Raw genomic sequence first — 18,168 nt, forward strand, 5'->3', positions numbered from 1 at the left:
TTGGTACTTGGAGAGGAGAAATGAACTAGTCACCCCAAGTTAGATTTTCAGGAGTAGCCAACTCATTAGGTATTAGCTGATGGTGACTAATCATACCCCTAAAACTGAAATTATGCTGGACAAATGAGGATGTGCAATTACCGTAATAACATCCAGAGCACTGATTGTACACAGGAACTAATCTTACTGGTTGTCACGTATGGACTAATTGCATTTCCACAACAACCCAACGAAGCAGATACTCCTATCCCCTCCATTGTGCATGCGGGAATACTGAGGCGCAAACGTGTTAGGAAGCGTGTCCAAGATCACCCAGGACAAGGGGTGGAGCAGGTGGAACCCAGGCAAACTGATGACATTCTCAATATCCTGCTACAGCATCCGTAACGCCACCCTTAGCAACATACTCAAAGTTTCTATTTTTACAGCGTTTTAGAGCAAGCAATTAAAACTTAACTGTAGTCTTTCACAGTCCTGAGTTATTTCATCACTGGGAGATTTTTTCCCTTACCTCTAATGCAAGTTTTTCCTGCTGTACCTTAGGGCAGAACAAGAAGAAAGCAACCCAACGAGAGCAGGCAGGGAGTTTTGCACTTATTATCCGTCCCCATTACCTGTGACAGTTGTGTTCTACCAAGTTACTGCTAACCCTGAACCACTGGCCCCGAACCACTGCTCACAGTGGAAACACAGCGCTGGGTCTCTACCAGCCTCTGGTCGCAGCAGTTTCATCAACTGATCCATGTATATACACCCCTGTTTTATGTGTGTTTCTGCTTAAAGACATTTTATTTAATACTACGGTGGATTCCTTAGCATGGAACTCATGGCCAACAACACTGTAACGCAGGCCTGACCAAAGACTACCTAGCACACACATTTTCTCCATAAGGCACCTCCCAAAGTTCCTGCTCTTCGAAACCCTGGCAGCATCTCACTGCTGCACTGGGGGCCGTTTCAAACAGCAGAATCAGGGGCAAAGGGAGAAAAAATACGAAAACTCTAAGAGCACAGATAATAAAGTATTTTTTAAAAGTGAAATTAAAATAAACTGCAAAAGCACCATCGAAAAGATGCAAAAAATGTGGCTTTCAATTAAACACGTGTCTGAATGCAAACACACAGCAAGTATTGATTCAGAGTTTTTCAGTCAATTTTTGCAGTTGAGAAATTTGCAAATATTACATCCCTAGATGCTGAGTATCAACTCTAGATGGCACTCACAGAGATGTCAAGCAGGAGGGGCACAGGGACTTTGACACTTGAGTGTGAAGTCCCCACTCACACACCCACTGGTTGGGGGACTGTAACTCACTTTACCCCCGCTTTGAGTGTCCTTTTTCTCATCCATTCAGTAATAACGCCCAAATCTCCTCTTCTTTGGGTCAAATAATAGCAATTTCAGCAACTCTTCATTCTGAGTTTTGCTTTCCATTGCTAATCATTTTTCACGACACAGTCTTCATGCAGCGAAGTTCCCAGCGTTCTCCTATGCTACCGAGTCAGGCTAAATTGAGCAACCTGGTTCCAGCCTCACAGTAGCAAATCCAGTGGGATTGGTAGACACAATGACTCTTCTCAGGAGCTTAAATTTATACTTCAATGAGAGAGAAGAGATGCAGAATAGTGCACATAATTAGTATGTTACTCTTTTTTATTTTTTTAAGATTTTATTTATTTATCTTAGAGGGGAAGGGAAGGAGAGAGAGAGAGAGAGAGAAATATCAATGTATGGTTGCCTCTCGTGTGTCCCCTGCCGGGAACCGGGAACTGGCCTGCAACCCAGGCATGTGCCCTGATGAGAATCGAACTGCGATCGTGTGGTTCACAGGCCCGCGCTCGATCCACTGAGCTACACCAGCCAGGGCTAGTATGTTACTCTTTTTTAAACAGAGGGGCAGTAAGAATACCATTTGTGCTTGCCTGTATTTGCATAAAGATATTCCAGAAGGAGAAACTAGACATCCAACACATTAACAGAAGGTGAGGGAGATAGGAACGGGGGCAAGGCATGTCCGTGTCCGACAGTGTTTACACTTTTAAACTATATAAATAAATAACTTACTAAAACACAGTGGAATACCCCTTCCTATAAAATAATGAGCCAAGGATCAGAAGGCCTGGGTTCTAGGCTTAGCTCTGGCTCTAATGAGTTACAGGGCCTGGGGTACTGTCTGTAAGTTCCAGAATGCGAACTCAGATGGCTCTCAATCCCCAAATTCCATGGAAATAGTTTATTAATCACAAAACAAAGTAAAAGAGGAAACCAAGCTCAGATGTACTATACAGTGTTTACTATGAGAAACAAATTAATAGCAAGTAAGCTGTATCTTAGTCAAACTAATGCTCTAATGTGACTGATAACTTTTATAACTCCTATTTCCAATTACAAAAAAAATCATCTGGAAGCTTGGAAAATAAAATCATGAGTTTCAGAAATCTTAACAAAACTATATATTACCTAAGAATATGATATAAAAGGACCTTCTAGTGAACCGGAAACATAAATCAGATGCTATTTCCTTAAGCTAGACAGTATCCAAATAACCAGATGTATAAAACATTCAAAGGAAAGGAAACTGAAGAATTATGCATTTGAACTAGAAGTATGTTTAGTATTTTGACTTAGTGACATAATCCAGGCTGTTAGTCTTTAAATAAAAATCTTCATGCTGTAAATTATCACTTAATCACATTGCAGGAATGTTTTATTAAGCTCAATTCCATATATCCCCGTTGCCCACTGAGTAAAGTTACTTGCAAATACAAAATAATAACACATGACTACTATGGTATTTCTCGCTATATAGTTAGAAACTAGATGAATTATATTTGAATTAAATCATCTACTAAAGACAATTAGTCCATGAGACTAACCTGAAGGGACAGCATCTGAGGAAACAAGAGTAATTAAGGCTTAGAGAAAGGTCACTTCCCTAGTTCCTGGGGCCAAGCTGAAATCTGGCTTCAAGTTGTACCTCGCTGGTCAGGCACCTGCTGTGTGTGCGTTTACCTGGTATCTTGCCTGTCAATGTCTAGAACATTGCCAGGCACACGGTAGCTGCTGTGTAAATTATGCAAAAAAAACCCACCCTTACTCAAAATAATTTATCAAAGAATAAGGTATAATACTAAAGAAACATCTCATATTCAGAGTAATGACTCTCTCCCCAAGAAGATAAATTTCATAACTCACGTGAAACCTTTTATTTAAAGTTTCTGAATAGAAAAAAATCTAGACTTACTTGGGGAGTATGGGATTAAGAAAAGAATACCCAGTGTTATTCTTCATTTAAGACTCTGGCTATTTACAGAGTAAGAGAGAAGTATCTAGTTAGTGATGCGTAACAGTGGTCTGGTAGATTACTATATTTAAAAGATTGTACTACACAAGCAGAACAAATCTCGGGAAGCTACACCACAAACCAACTGTACTGGGGAGCTCTCACTGTATAGCCTTTGGCAGAATCCGGATTTTTCGCCAGGCTTGTGTATGATCCTGGGCGGTAGTGGGCGGGCCCTCTCACCCACTGTTTCTTGGGTTAAAGCCCGGTTGCCTCCCCGAGATGAATCAACAGCGGGCCACACCCTGACAAGGACGCACAGGGCCTACCAGGGAAACGGCAGGCATTTCACTCGGACCAAAGCAGTTTCTGGACGAGTCACACTTTTCCCATGTCACACCTTGCCTACAGCTCAATTCCAGGCTTGTTGAAAGAAACACATCCACTACGATTATAAAAATGTGACGGCACGTTTTCCTCCAGTAGGGTGTTTGCCTGTTACTACAGGAAAAGAGACTCAGCTCCGCCCCTAGAGACCTAAACCCCATCTGTTTCTCATAGACGTTCACTCTCAGAAAACTGTTTTTACATATTATCCTCCTATTAGTAGGTATTCACATCTTTACTGTAGCCAATCTTTCTCATGTTGAAAAAAATATTGCCAATGTGTTTTCATTTTTCATACCATCATTCCCAAAGAGCTCTTGCCACATCCAGGCCCTAATGGAAGTCAGACTTCTGAGCCTAAGGTAACGTTTGCAAAGCCCACCCTCTGTGAGACCAACTTTCCCGGATTCTCATGCCATGGGAAGTGTACACTGTCAAAAAAAAAAACACAAAACACTGGTAGGAATAAGTAATTCTCCACCGTGAGCGGGTGATAACAGTCACGGCAGGAGTGGACGTCAGCAGCCTGGTTTTAGATTCCTTAGTTATTCTGATAAATGTTAGCGCGTGCTGATGGAAACCTCACTTAGCAGTGACACGGAGAGGAATGACGCCATCTGCCTAAGACGAGGCAGGCTGCCCTGCTCCAGTCTCTGCGGACAGAGAAATGATCAATGAAAAACTCGTCTTCAAAGTCAGGAATCAGTTCATGCCAGGAAAGCCTGCAATAAAACAGGCAAAGGCAAGCCAAAGTTTCTCCAGTTTGAACATCTGAGTTTCCAAGTAGAAAGTTCTTCAAAGAGTCCACAAGAATATGTTTTATTCAACAGCATGAAGGGGAAGAGTGTTTGGAGCCTCAATAATGACACATCTTCTCCACTCTAAGTTGGAAAGGGTACGTCCTGAGCAAAAATTCAGACGTACACATCACTTCCTGTGTACATCTCAGAAATGATTATAAAATGATACTGCAATCTCTACATTTATGAATAAATTGGTGAAATGGCATTCTGATATTCTGACTTAATAAAATTACATTCTGACCCCAAAAGCTGTCTTGTGGAAGTAAACAGGGTATTGGCCAGGAAGACTGAACAAGAAAAAGGATTACAGAGGCAACTACAGGTTCAGACAGGAGGCACTTTGTGAGAGTGACCCTGGGGATGGCCGGAGCACAAACAAGGGAACCAAATCCTCCGCCCATACAGACCGTGTTGCAGAACCCATAAAACATGAATTCTCAAATGATTCTATCAGACATTCTAAACTTAAGGAAAAGGCAGCTAAATCCATTATACAGTTTTTTAAAAGTCCGCCTAAAGACCTTTAACTTAATGCTGCTTTAGTGAAATCCAAGAGAACAACTTCATGCCTTAATCCTTCCTGCTGTCTTTCCAATAGAACAGATTCCAGTAAAATTTCTACTTGAGGGAATGGCTATCGGAGATGTCTTGGAAAACGTCTCATTTCTAGCAGGTTTCTCTGAGATGTCTACAACACGTGCCCAGACACGTAAAGATGCAGAACTAAGTGGTGGGCCCCACATCCACACGAGACGCAAGACAGTACGTGGGCGTTCCATCAGGAGAGCTCAGCGCCCACACAAATGCGGCCATTGTGCCCCGTCCTGGTTGTTCACATCCCTCTTCTCTGCCGGGAAAGAACTCCAGTGAACTCCGGGTACAGAGGCCGTTTTCTTGGCACAAAGGGACCTTTGTTTGAATCCCCGACAAGTGACAAGGTCAATCTTAGCCAATCTTGACATTTCTATGGAAACTTTCCACCAATTTTTTTCCAAATTCAGATCATTTCCCGAAACCTTTTTGAGATCCAAAGAAAACTCTGTATAGATAAAGTATCAGCTAAGTTCTTAAACAAATACCACGCATAATTTTTCTCAAGACATTTTTCTATATATATGCTCATAAAATCTAAAGCGTCAAGGCTTGTATGATTTAATCCACAAGCTCAAAAAATATTAGACCCAAGAATGTAGTAATAATATACTGAATTAATATTTAAAACAGTATTCACCTGTTTTAGCATACAGAAAATATTTTCAGAATTTTTTAAAGAAAAGCATATTTTCACAGGTTTTGCACAAAACTGACATTTTGAAAAATTAAAATATTTTGCTGTGAGGTTGTTCAATATTTACATTACTACCTAAGGGATGAAGAATTCTTTCATTTAAGTCTTAAGAAAAACTTGCAAACTCATTTTCTATGAATGTTTAGTTTGGAAACATTAGATTTTTCAGATGAAGAAGGATAAAACTATCATCTGAAATTTCCAAAATTTTTCTTCCTCAAGTCACTGTAAAAGTAGTTTAAGGAATTTCATATAAGCTACTTGGGTGTCTTTTTAATTTCACGGGCATCTGATGACATGGGAAGCATAGGGCACTTTTATAATGGATTAGCTTCTTTCTAGAGGACACTGCAACACTTCAACCAGGCACATATTCCGAGGCCGTGCATGATAAAGACAGTGGGTAATAGCCACTTAAGGGAACAAGAGCCACAGGAGAATGACAAGCTGATGGCGTCTATGGTGTGCCTGCCACAGGGCTACGCCAGAAAAGCAGCTGTTCTTTGCTTTTAAGGTCTCCACACTCTATGCGGTCACGACATTCAAAACAGGATGACAGTCTCATCCCTCTCTAGGACTACTCCATGGGTGATGTACACCACAAAGAGAAACTTCTAATAATTTTCCACAAGGGCAATGGCCAGAAGAGGCCTAAAATGACATTCAGTTCTTTAGATGGAACCCTCAACTGCACTTAAAATATATGCATTATTTTTGAACAAGTGGTCTAGGGAAATGCATTCTGAAGAATCGAAAAATTCACTACTTTCAATTCTATTTAAAGGAATGAATGAACTAAGCAAATTTACATAATTAATTTAGGTCTAAGTCCCCTGAGCTGCAAAGCAAAAATGCTGGAACTTCACAAGATGCTATAAAGAATTAAATCAGATGAAAATAGGAAGTGTTGGGAAAAGACAAAATAGAGGCCCAGATGCTAATAATTAATGCATAACAATAGAGGCAACGGCCCATGGTAAACAAGTAATCTAAAAGCTTTAAAAAAGCTTGCTTTTGAAACTCAATTCATCAATTTTCCTTGTGCTTAAATCAAGTGCTAGATTTAACTTGGCTGGATCACAAAGTTTACATTAAAATCCTTTCCATCGGCCAGAAGAACTGTGTGGTCCGGCTTGTTTAACTCACAACTGGCAGCGTCAAAAATCCATGTAATGGTTCAAAATCCACAGCTGTAAATGTAATGCAGATGAAACGCTGCAACTAAACCCCAGTCATTGTTTCTTTTTCTACCAAAGTCTACTCTAGTTTAAGATTGATAACATCTAATGACTCTGCGTGGTAACACTTTCATCTGTCCCAACCGGGATCATTATCCAAGTTTATCTCCATGTAACAACTCAGAATCCACAGACTCTTGGAGCTTGCAAAAGCAATGCAAAAAGGTGAAAAAAAAAAAAAGAAAGAAAAGTGTGTAGTTGCCCCAAATGTTTGGGAAAAAAATAACCAGAACAGTGCAATTGGCAACTAGAGCATGTCACACACAGCCTTTCGGGAAGCACTGTTCCAAGGATTCTACGACAGGCAAGGCAAACACAAGGCGGGGAGGGAGTGAAGAGCTCAGATTTTAGTCCTAACCTAACAACACAGCTAAACACACTTGAGGAGTAGGGAAGGATCAATCTCTTTTGACTTCATTCAATGTCAAAATAGAGGCACTGCCGTGATGTTGTAAAACACACTCATGCAAATCATTGTGGATTCTATACAAAACAAGATCGTTCTATAACGTAGTCTTAGACCAAGACTGGCAGAGACAGAGAGGACATACAAAGTCAGGAAATACCAAACCTGGACACATTTCAGAACATCACACACAGATGATCAAAACAACAGTAACAGTGCCAACAGAAACCACTGCTATCTGAGGGCTTATGTGGTGCTACGCTAAGCATGGATAATAAATGTGCTACTCCGTATTTATCATCTGACTTCATTCTCCTAACAATAGCTGCATCCCCACTAGACAGAGGAAGAAGTGAAGATTTAGAATCAGTTAAGTATTTGCCTGCCATGTTACCGAAAAAATTTTTTTTTAATTTAAGGTTTTATATACGTATGCCATAACCTTCAGCTTGTTGCTTCCTGCAAAACTCAATGATAACGATGCACATGACCCAGCTATCCCTCTCCTGGGCATTTATCTGAAAAACTCAAACACATTTGTTCATGAAGATGCACAAATGCATCCCTAAGTTCACTGCAATAATATTCATAGTGGCCAAGACGTGGAGACAACAAAAGTGTTCTTTGATAGATGACTGGATAAAGGGGATGTGGCACATACAAGGCTTGTCTGGAAAAAGTCCAACATCGATGTAACCTGGCAGCCAAGGAGAGTGGACTGGAATGTGCACATGTGAACAATGACAATTTCATTGTACTAATCAGTGGAGGCGGTAGACACCCTTTGAGTGAGCATGTGTACTGTGTGGCCGTCACATTCAAAATGACTGAGTGAGTAGAGCAATGAATCTGCATCAAATTTTGTGTAAGCTTGGATACTTCTCCACAGAAACTATTTGAATGATTCAGAAGGCTGCAGCTATGGACAACTTGTGATTGGCAGCTTCATCATGATAACATGCCCACTCGTGTATCACATCTTGTATAGTTTTCTGGCAAAACATCAAATCACCCAGGTGACTTGTCTCCCCTACAGCCCAGATTTAGTGCTTTATGACTTCTGCCTTTTCCCAAAACTAAGATCACCTTTGAAAGGGAAGAGATTTCAGACCATTGATGAGATTCAGGAAAATATGATGGGGCAGCTGATGGTGACCAGGAGAACTGTGTGAGGTCCCAAGGTGCCTACTTTGAAGGGGACTGAGGTGGCATCGTGCTATGTACAATGTTTCTTGTATCTTATATCTTCTCTTCATATTATAATGTGTCTATTTTTCATATTATATGGCTGAATACCTTCTGGATAGACCTCATATCTACTATGGAATACTGCTCAGGAGTAGACAAAGATGAAATACTGCCATTTATGACAACATGAGTGAACCTTGAGAGTACTATGCTAAGCAAAATAAGTCAGTCAGTAAAAGCCAAGAACCATATGATTTCACTCACATGTGGGCTATAAAACTGAAACTCATAGACACAGACAATAGTATGGTAGTTACCAGTGGGAAAACAGTGGGAGGGTAGTGGAGAGCAAAGTGGGGCAAATACACGGTGATGAAAGATGATGTGACTTTGGGTGGCGGGAACCCAATGCAACATACAGATCATGTATCATGAAAGTATCATGAAAAGTTTCAATGCATCATGAAAGTGTACACTTGGAACCTATGGTATATGATCCTATTAACCAATGTCGCCCCAATAAATTTGTTAAAGTTAAAAGAAAAAATCATAATGATTATAATAATGTATTTGTGCATAAATATTATTGATAAAAATTATAACATATCACTTAACTCAAATTACCCCAATCACCATTTGACAAAAACAGGATGCAGGGTACACATATACCCAGTTACCAGTGTTCCAAAGGAGGGCGGGGGCAGAAGGCTTCAGGTGTCGACTGTAACCATGTCTATGTCCCGTGCCACGCACCTGGGTTCCCCTTGGGCCAGGCGCTCGGGATCCAGCTCACCTGTTTCGCCCTGTCGCAGGGGTGAGTGCAGTGTTACCCATGTTCGGAAACCTGCAGGAAGGGTGTGGGCTCTGGCTCCTTCTCCAATAGGCTTTCACAGACCTGATTTCCAGCACCCTTTGCCCCAACTTCATTACCAATTGCTGCACCTTCCAGAAATTTGGGCTTTTAAGTCTGCTTCCGTCTTGCTTTCCTCACTCCCAGTTTAAACTTTCTCGGCTGGCCTGAAACAGTTACTGAGCGCCCATCTGTTTCTCAGGTTCCCACATGTCATTGCTGTTCTGTCGTTCTCCCCCCACTCTCGGCCCCCAGTGCATTAGTGCATTGACCTTCCTGTCATTTTGATGAACTTTCACACAGGAAGGAATGCAAAGTCACCTGTAATTGGTGGGATCTCCCTTGCCAAGCTCTCCGATCCCCCCACTGCTTTTCTGCAAACTTAACTGAAAGGACTGCACCTATTACTAAGACACCTGTGGACTTCACTTCTCTATTTGAAATGATAAATAAATAAGAAACTCCCTATTTCTTTTACTATTACTTCAGACACAGGTTATGGATAAAAGCTGATCATCGTGGAGTAAAATATGGGCATTATTGCCGAGTACTGGAAGTGAATTTCACGTGAACTTTCCGCTCCTCCCAGGTGAATTTCCCATGCACTGTCCATTCCTCTCAGCAAAGAGAAAAAGCCACAGAATGTCATAAAATAGTAGCTTTGGAAAGTCACTGTCTTTCAACTGTCAGCTGAAGAAGTTTGGTTTTAGAAAGAATAAAGCTTCTTTGTTACATTAAGGGGAACAGGGCAATTAATTGCTTTATGTATCACAGAGTCTGCGGTACACTTATATTGTGTAAGGGGTAGGGAAAGAGCACTCACTGATGAAAAACAAGGGCAACGGCCCTTACTTCAGGGCAAAAATTAAACAGGCTCCTGCAATATAAACAGATCCATAGTATCTGGCCTAGTTACATTGAATAGGTTTTCTTTTTAAAATTTAGCTTTAAGAATTAGGAAGGATAAAATGCTAATATTAGTCCTACAAAACTTTTGAGGGTTCAGTATTAAGGCATTAACATTTAGAATTTTAATGATCAGAAAATACTTTACAATGCAACCATACGGAATCATTATTTGAGGAAGAGGTGATTAATTTGTAACATGAAGGCATTTCATAAAATAGCCTTAAAACATGGGCATTTAAAGTAGTATTTAGTATCCTATGATATTTCAATTTTAATATAATCCGATTAAAATTAGGGGGAAATTCTTCTGGAGAAGCAAATGTTGGGTGAGACTCCCCCCCCCAAATGTGCAGCGTTGCTCTAACTCCCCCCCGACAAAGCAGAAACTGCGGAATGTCCATTAGCTGCTCATGGAATGTGGGGAAAATTCAGTTCTGCAGGACACGGAAGCACAGTGACGGGCATTTTATTTTACTCTGTAGAAACTGAAGACAAGCACAGTCTTAGCTTTGTATTCCTTTCTAAAGAAATATGAATGTGTTAATTTTAAAACAAGAAAAAAAGCAAGCATCTTGAAAAGCTGTTTTGCAGCAATTTTTGTAGGGTACAAATAATAGTACATTATATTCCTGAAAAAAAAATTTTAACTGAAATAGCATAGCCTAGATATTTAGAATGAAATTAAGAGTTGAGGTTAAAAACGTATTCTTTTATGAAACACCAAAACAAAAGCTCATCCAATTTTCATTTTGTAGAAAACTTTCAACACAAAAACCCTTGAGTTTCTAAATACGGAAGCGTGTTAATATTCAGCCTCACACAAAAGATGGTTTCCTTTCCTGATGGTATCAGTCTTTTACCATTAACATATCTTAAATTTAAAAACAATGGGAAGTGGGTCATTTTCTCTTGCAAATGAACGTACAGTCCTTTCTAAATCTCTTTCTATTAATATGCAATTGCCTATAACTTATTCTAAATGAAGGGAAGACGCAAAAAAGAATCATCAAAGGACATGTACAAATATGCAAAATATACACAATGTATGGTGTTTAGTTATGATTTAAGCCCATTCATTTCTAAACCAAATGTCTAATGCTACTTTTTCATGGGGTGCTTAAGCTTTTAGCACATCTCTGGTCCCTCAAAGACAGGAAGGTCATAAATCCAGGGAGATTCCACGAGTTTGAATCTTCAGGAAGTTAACACAGTTAAGTCGTAGGTCCAGATGAGGGAGGTCAAAGGCCCTGCCCTGGCGTTGACCCAGAGGCATATGGGCACTGCCAAAACTTAAAGGATCTAGTTCTAATCATTCCATGAAAAAAGACGGTGGGGAAAACACAGAACCTGCAGGATTCCAGCCACTTCCCCAAATACACCTTTAACGAGGGTTACAAAGAAAACAGTTGCCAAGCCTACAGCACGGGCGATAGCGGGGGGCTGGGCCTGAGAGAGACTGCTAAGCCTCCATGGCCAAGGCGCTTTGAGAAAAGTCTGTGCCGTGGTTCTGGGCCTCTTCACTTCTGCCCCAGCCCACATGCGTGCATCTCAAGGAGGAGAGCCTTACTGGTCTTTGAGTGGGACAATTCATGTTTGTTTGTAACTGTCACACCAACTGCGGGCTATCTGGCACCTCTGACCCCCCACCTACTAATTCCAACAGAACCCCAAAAAGTTATTGGAGCAACAAATACACATTTCCCAACGCCCCTCGGGAATCCTACAGCCGCCACCACGGAACCATTGTTACAAACTCTCCTCTCTTGTTTAAACCTGAACCGCCCCTCGGACTTACATCTACATCTCTATCAACATTTTTCTCTAGTTCTAATCTGTTTTTCTCCTTTATAAACAGCATCCCCTGAGGCTTCACAATCACTTCCAACCTGCCAAATTTGAATTCCTTATCTCCCTCACTAAGCCCCAACCTGTTCCTCTTCTGTCCTGGCCAGTACAACCGCCATCCACAGCTAAGCAGACAGAAACGTGACTCCTCCCTTTCTCACCAGGTCCTCAGGATCCTAGGCCTAAATATCCCTCAGGTCCTCTCTTTTCGGCCCCCCTATCAGGTCCCTAAAACCTCTGGCTGTGTTACTAGAACGGCCCCAAATCTTTCACCATCCTCCCACCCTCTCCAAGGCAAGCACGGTACTGTTACCTCCCAGGTCACCACTTCAGTCCCTCACTTAATGGCTTGACGTTTCCACACAGCCCTCGGGAAACTGAACATGCCTCAGCAGGGCACACGCAGGGCTTCGCTTCCTGGGCTTTCATCTCCACCAGGCCCCTTCAGCCCCTAACCTCCAGCCAGAACCAAATCTGCCCATTTCTAGAGAAGTGCCCTGCAGTAAGACACCTCTGCACACACACTGTGGAGGCTCCATTGGTCCCTGGCGACCAAGAGACACTGGGCAGATGCCACCAGGTGAAGTGTTCTAGACTCCGGGCACTTTGCAGAATAGAAAGTTCTATAAAATGTTGACTGTAATGAACAAAAGAAGAAAAGAACTCAGTGGGACATGTCACTAACAAACATCCACACTGTCAGAACCAGAATGATCTTATCCCTGCCTATTTTCAAATAATGCCATCTTCCATGAATGGGCTTCTTCCTGTTATTTATGGGCAGTGAAGACTGACCCCCCTAAAGAAGACCAGATGCCACCTTGTTAAACTGAATGCTGAGCACGCACTAACCTCAGCCTGCGATGAATACCCTATCACCCAGAGCTGCAATTTCTCATTAGGTGAAAGTAAAACAACAAAGACAGTCTTGATTATGCCCCACTTAACAGTGCCATGCTTAATCCCCAATACCCGACTCAGACACTGGCCATGTGTTTTATTCAAGATTCTGTTTTATGTTTTCTTAGGAATGGGGACTCTTTGGTGGGTAACACATTAAACAGTTACCACTTGAGAGTCACTCTTGGAGACCAAATGCTGGAAAGTCAGCAACTAGGCATTATGTACAAATGTTTGCAAACATTCTGAGCACTCTGAGTTTTTAAAAGGCTCTATCTGAGTGTTTCAGACACATAAATGGGTTTTCAAATGGAATTAAATAAACTCATGTACTATGTTATTATGAAACAGAGAGGATTATCACAAAGAAGCAGGTTCTAATTGAACTATAACGCCCATCAAATATCACACAGACAGCTATCCAAATTAGAGCATTGCATTTCAAGTAAAAAAAAAACAAAACCCAAAAACACAAATGTAAAGGAGAGAATATTTTTCTTTATCTTTAATGGAGGCTCAGAAAGTTTCTGAAATTGGCTTCTGAAGTTGTGCCATCATGAAATATTGGAAGACCTCAGTGATCTGACTAATTCGATCCCTCTGAGGTCACCTCCACACCCATGCTGATTTGTGCGGCATGGAGGTTCAGTCTTGTGGCTCCAAAGGAAAGCGCACCTGTGCACAGAGATGGAGCCGGCAGACATACATGAACACGGTATCACTACTGTCTCCTTAGCTCTGCCCCCAAGTGACACAAGAGCAATGCAATGGCCAGATTCATAAGGGATTCTCACGCCAGGGACAGAGCCAGCTTCTGTGCACCCTGAAGACTGTGCAATTTGAAGGCCCTCTATTTACAAAATAATCGGGCACAGAGCAAATATTTAAAAGGTACCCTTATAAGCAAGAAGCCTCGAAGCTTAAGCTTTACTAGTTCTATAGTTCGATCCAACACATACAACTCCCCTATTCAATCCATTTTGACCTCCCCAAACGGCAACTTCACACGGTTCGCTTCGGCACACTTCTGGCACACAGTTGCAGTGCACGCTGTGCAGCGCTCTAGGAGGGACTACAAGCTCCCGGCTGCGGTGCCAGCTGAGCTCCTGCACTCATGGAAGAGGGCCGTGGAGACTCGCCTGACCGAGCTTGTGTAACATTAAACATGAAAAACCTACAGAAATCCTTACGGTCGCTGAAACTGCATCTCAGTAACAATACTTATACGAAAAATAACAACAGGTGAACAGAGACAAGCATATGAAAATGTTAACAAAAATAATGTTTGCATTTGCGTGGTGCAATGATGAGTGAGAGATTTCACGCCTCTAAATGTCTTCCTTTTGAGAAAACACAGGTGTTTGTTAATAAATGGTGTCCTGGCACGGCCAAAGGCAAACTGAAGGGCACTTACTTTTTGCTTGCCTCGCAGACATCTGTAATATTGGAGAAAAGGTGGTGACTCTCTGTTTTCGTCATTGTATCACTCAGTTCTTTAGAATTTTTAAACATTCGTATCAAGATCTCCAAGCTGAGTAAATAGGAATGTTCTGAGGATATAACTTCAAAGATAGCCTGATGAGGAGGAAAGACAAATGTATTGTTAATTCCATTAATTGAAGAACTAAATACAGCTTCCATAATTCTGCTACATGGATGATATAGTATCTTGAAAAGTACAGCCTTAGGTAGTGTTGCTCAGTGGCGTGATTGCCGGCCTGGGAACCAAAGGGCTGCTGGTTTGTCTCCCAGTCAGGGCACATGCCTGGGTTGCAGGCCAGGTCCCCAATTCAGGGTGTGTGAGAGGCAACCACACATTGATATTTCACTCCTCTTTCTCCTCCCCTTTCCCTCTTTCTAAAAATAAACGAATAAAATTTAAAAATTAAAAAAAGAAAAGTACAAAAAGGTAAGCATTAAGAAAACTGCATTACCAAACTACTATCTTTATACAAAGTCACGGCCCTTAGTATAAATATGAAAAAATGAAGTCATTTGGATGATTGCACCCAGAGGTTACACTTTGCCAAGCAGCAGGATCTAAGTTAGAGAGCTAGGGCACCTGATAAAATCCCAGTGTGACATTAATCAATCTTAGGGGCCAACTCCTCCGGCCCTGCTTTCAAAACATGCTTCTCTGGGGCAGTGAGGATTTACAGTCATCACTGAGGGTTCAGAGAAGATGTCTTACAAATACATTCCTCGCTCCAGCTCTGGAGGCCCTTTCTCTCCCTATGTTTTCATCTGAATAATCTGCAGTCGATAACAGCAACTATTCGGGGTATAATAAGAGAGCTGACTGTACCTACCCTCAAAAGGCTCTTACCAGCCGCAGGAATTCTTTCACATACACAAATTGAGAGTAATTCTGTTTGTTCAACACACCACCATCCCTGCTCTCGTCAGTGTCTCAAGAAGGAGCGAAGGACCCTCGGCAGAAACTCTCGGTGTCAGGCACACAGTGGCTTTCCTGATAAGCGCTCCTCAGTGATGAAATGCCAACACACAGGTGGATGAACACCAACGCGCTGTGTAAGGAATTCGTCTAGCCCCGTAACACAATCAACTTCAGATCCCCCAAGAAAGGCAACACAGGGAAAATTCCTCCTCAGGGAGGGGTGGTGAACTTCCTTGCATATCCTTCCTGGAGACCTCCCTAGTGACTCTGCCATCATCACCTCATCCTCCAGGGCTCCTCCCTGCAAGACCCTGGCTCAGAAGATTCTTCCCACGACTCCCTATGCTGCTAGGAAGGCTGGGAGGGAGCAGAGCAGGCCAGGCAGGTGGATGCCCAGCAGCTGGTGGGTGGGCCGTATTTGTAAACCAGATCAGTGGTTTAATGGGCACCTAATCTCAATCTGCACCTCCCAATTTAGCATCCAGAAGCTTTTAAGAGAGTCTTACTTAAATGTGTTAGTCTAGCCTTGGTTGTGCTCAGGGATTTAAGTGATGTGATATATCACTCTAAAAACCAAAGAGTAAGACCATTCAGAATCTCACTTAAAGTGTATCTTGTGTATTTCTACTACACAGTCATCAACTGGTACAATTATACCCGGGAAATGTAATGCACACGAAAGAAAACTGTCACTTCCTAGCCAAAAATAGTGGTTTCAAGTTATTCATGGACATGGTGACTTGGAATGACTTAAAATATTTTCAGAAGTAAAGGCTTTTACAATCAAACCTAAAATACTAAGATTTGAACTAAAAGATATAATGAACAACACAGAAGAGATCATAGGAAAAGATGAATAAGTGGCGCTTGAATTAATAGGCTTAATGTAATAATTGCCAAAAATCCCTCAACTACTAAAAAGCAAATCAGGTTGCACTTGCTAAAAATAGCTGGACAGGAATAAAAAGAAACCACAAAGTAAGATATTTTGCTGCCATTACTGTTTTATATCATAAATCTGAATAAATATTTTCAAAATATAAAGAAAATAAAAAAGTTTCAAATAGAAAAAGTTTAAAAGAGCAGAAATGTTCAAATGTAATTAGGCCTCTGAAGAAGCTCCTGAATTTGTCCACAAAGAGAAACATTGTTTACACCACAATGTTAACAAAAAAGGAAAAAAAAATATCACCTACTGTCCATGATTTAGAAAACAGATTTTAAAAAGGTGGTATTTATAGAATGGAATACTATATTGTAGTCTGAATGAATAATCTAGATTAATGTGCATTAACATAGATAAAAAAATCTTAAAAACAATGTTAAATGTAAAAGGGAACCAAAAATATGTCCAGAATCATATCATTTACCTACATTTTAACATACAAACACAGTTACATGTGTATAAATATACATAATACGCGATTTAAAAACACAGATTGGACAGATGTATATTAATTCATAACTACAGTTCCCTCTGGGGTTAAGAATAAGGGAATGGGGCTGAGAAAGAGAATATAGGACTTGACTGAAAGTCTTGTTTTCTTTACTTTAAAAAACATGGAGAGCCCTGACCGGTTGGCTCAGTGGGCTGGGCACCATACTACAAACCAGAAGGTCACTGGTTCAATTCCCAGTCAGGGCACATGCCTGGGTTGGACCCTGGGTGGAGGCACTCAAGAGGCAACCCCACATTGATGCATCTATCTCTCCCTTCCCCTCCCTCTAAAAGTAAATAACTAATTTTTAAAAATATGAAGAAAAAATTATAAATGTAATATATTTGTTAATTCTCAGTGATGGGTATACCAATGTTAAATACTATCCATTTAAACTTAAAAAGTAGCACTATAACGTATCCTCCTATTTTTGTATTATTCCATTTATTATAATGAAATAAGAAAAGGATACCTCATAACCTTTGTGGATTTAACTTATATGCATATATATATATATATACAAACATATGTATGTGTGTGTGTATGTCTGTATATAATAATATACATAAGACAGGAAAATGCTCTAATTCACAATATTATCACATTGAGCAATTTTCTTAAACTGCTGTTATTTGAACTTCAAGTTGTGAAACCCCATTGTTATGTTTTACTTTTTATTAAGCAAAGGTTTATTCTGATATGATTTTAGATTTCCAAAATGTCTCCAGGAGGGTTCGGAGTTCTATGTTTCCCTCACTCAGCTTCCCCTGACCAGGGTACTGATTATAACCAGGGTACATTGCATTTTGTCTACAGACAAATATATGGATTTTATCCAGACTTCACCAGTTTTCCCACTGACATCCTTCTTCAGTTCCAGAGTAGAATGTCTGTTTCATTTTTTTCAACATATGTCTTCCAGTTTAAATATGCAAACCAGGTGCTTTGCTATTTAGGTAAACATTGGGATATTTTAATTTTTTTCTTTTCTGGGGGCTTATGTGTACTCTTGTTTGACAATGATCACATATGTCTTTTGTAACAAACCTATTTTATTCTTTTTATACACATATTCACTTTTTACATTTGCACAGAACACTGGAATAAGCGCACACAGTAGGTGAAGCACACACATGCCTCAAATCGCTAAGGTGTCTGCTTGCAGAAAACATACCTCTTGCCTCTTTCTTTCCTCCTGGCTGACTGCCTGAGATAGTCCATTTCTTTTCACCT

At 40.8% G+C, this 18,168-nt stretch overlaps 1 protein-coding gene across 1 annotated transcript in view; it reads right to left on the bottom strand.

The window, feature by feature from the left end:
- The window catches only part of ARHGEF26 (Rho guanine nucleotide exchange factor 26), a 114,925-nt gene that overhangs the window by 70,964 nt on the left and 25,793 nt on the right, over positions 1-18,168 (bottom strand). Inside the window, exons 5-6 of the mRNA XM_037046697.1 lie at positions 18,110-18,166; positions 14,513-14,673 (exon numbers count right to left, since the gene is read on the bottom strand). Coding sequence (XP_036902592.1) covers positions 14,513-14,673; positions 18,110-18,166 — 218 coding nt within the window. The remainder of the gene's footprint in view (positions 1-14,512; positions 14,674-18,109; positions 18,167-18,168) is intronic.

This window comes from Sturnira hondurensis, unplaced genomic scaffold (genome assembly GCF_014824575.4).
Source record: "Sturnira hondurensis isolate 20B ecotype Veracruz unplaced genomic scaffold, ASM1482457v3 Scaffold0005279, whole genome shotgun sequence".
Lineage (NCBI taxonomy): Eukaryota > Metazoa > Chordata > Mammalia > Chiroptera > Phyllostomidae > Sturnira > Sturnira hondurensis.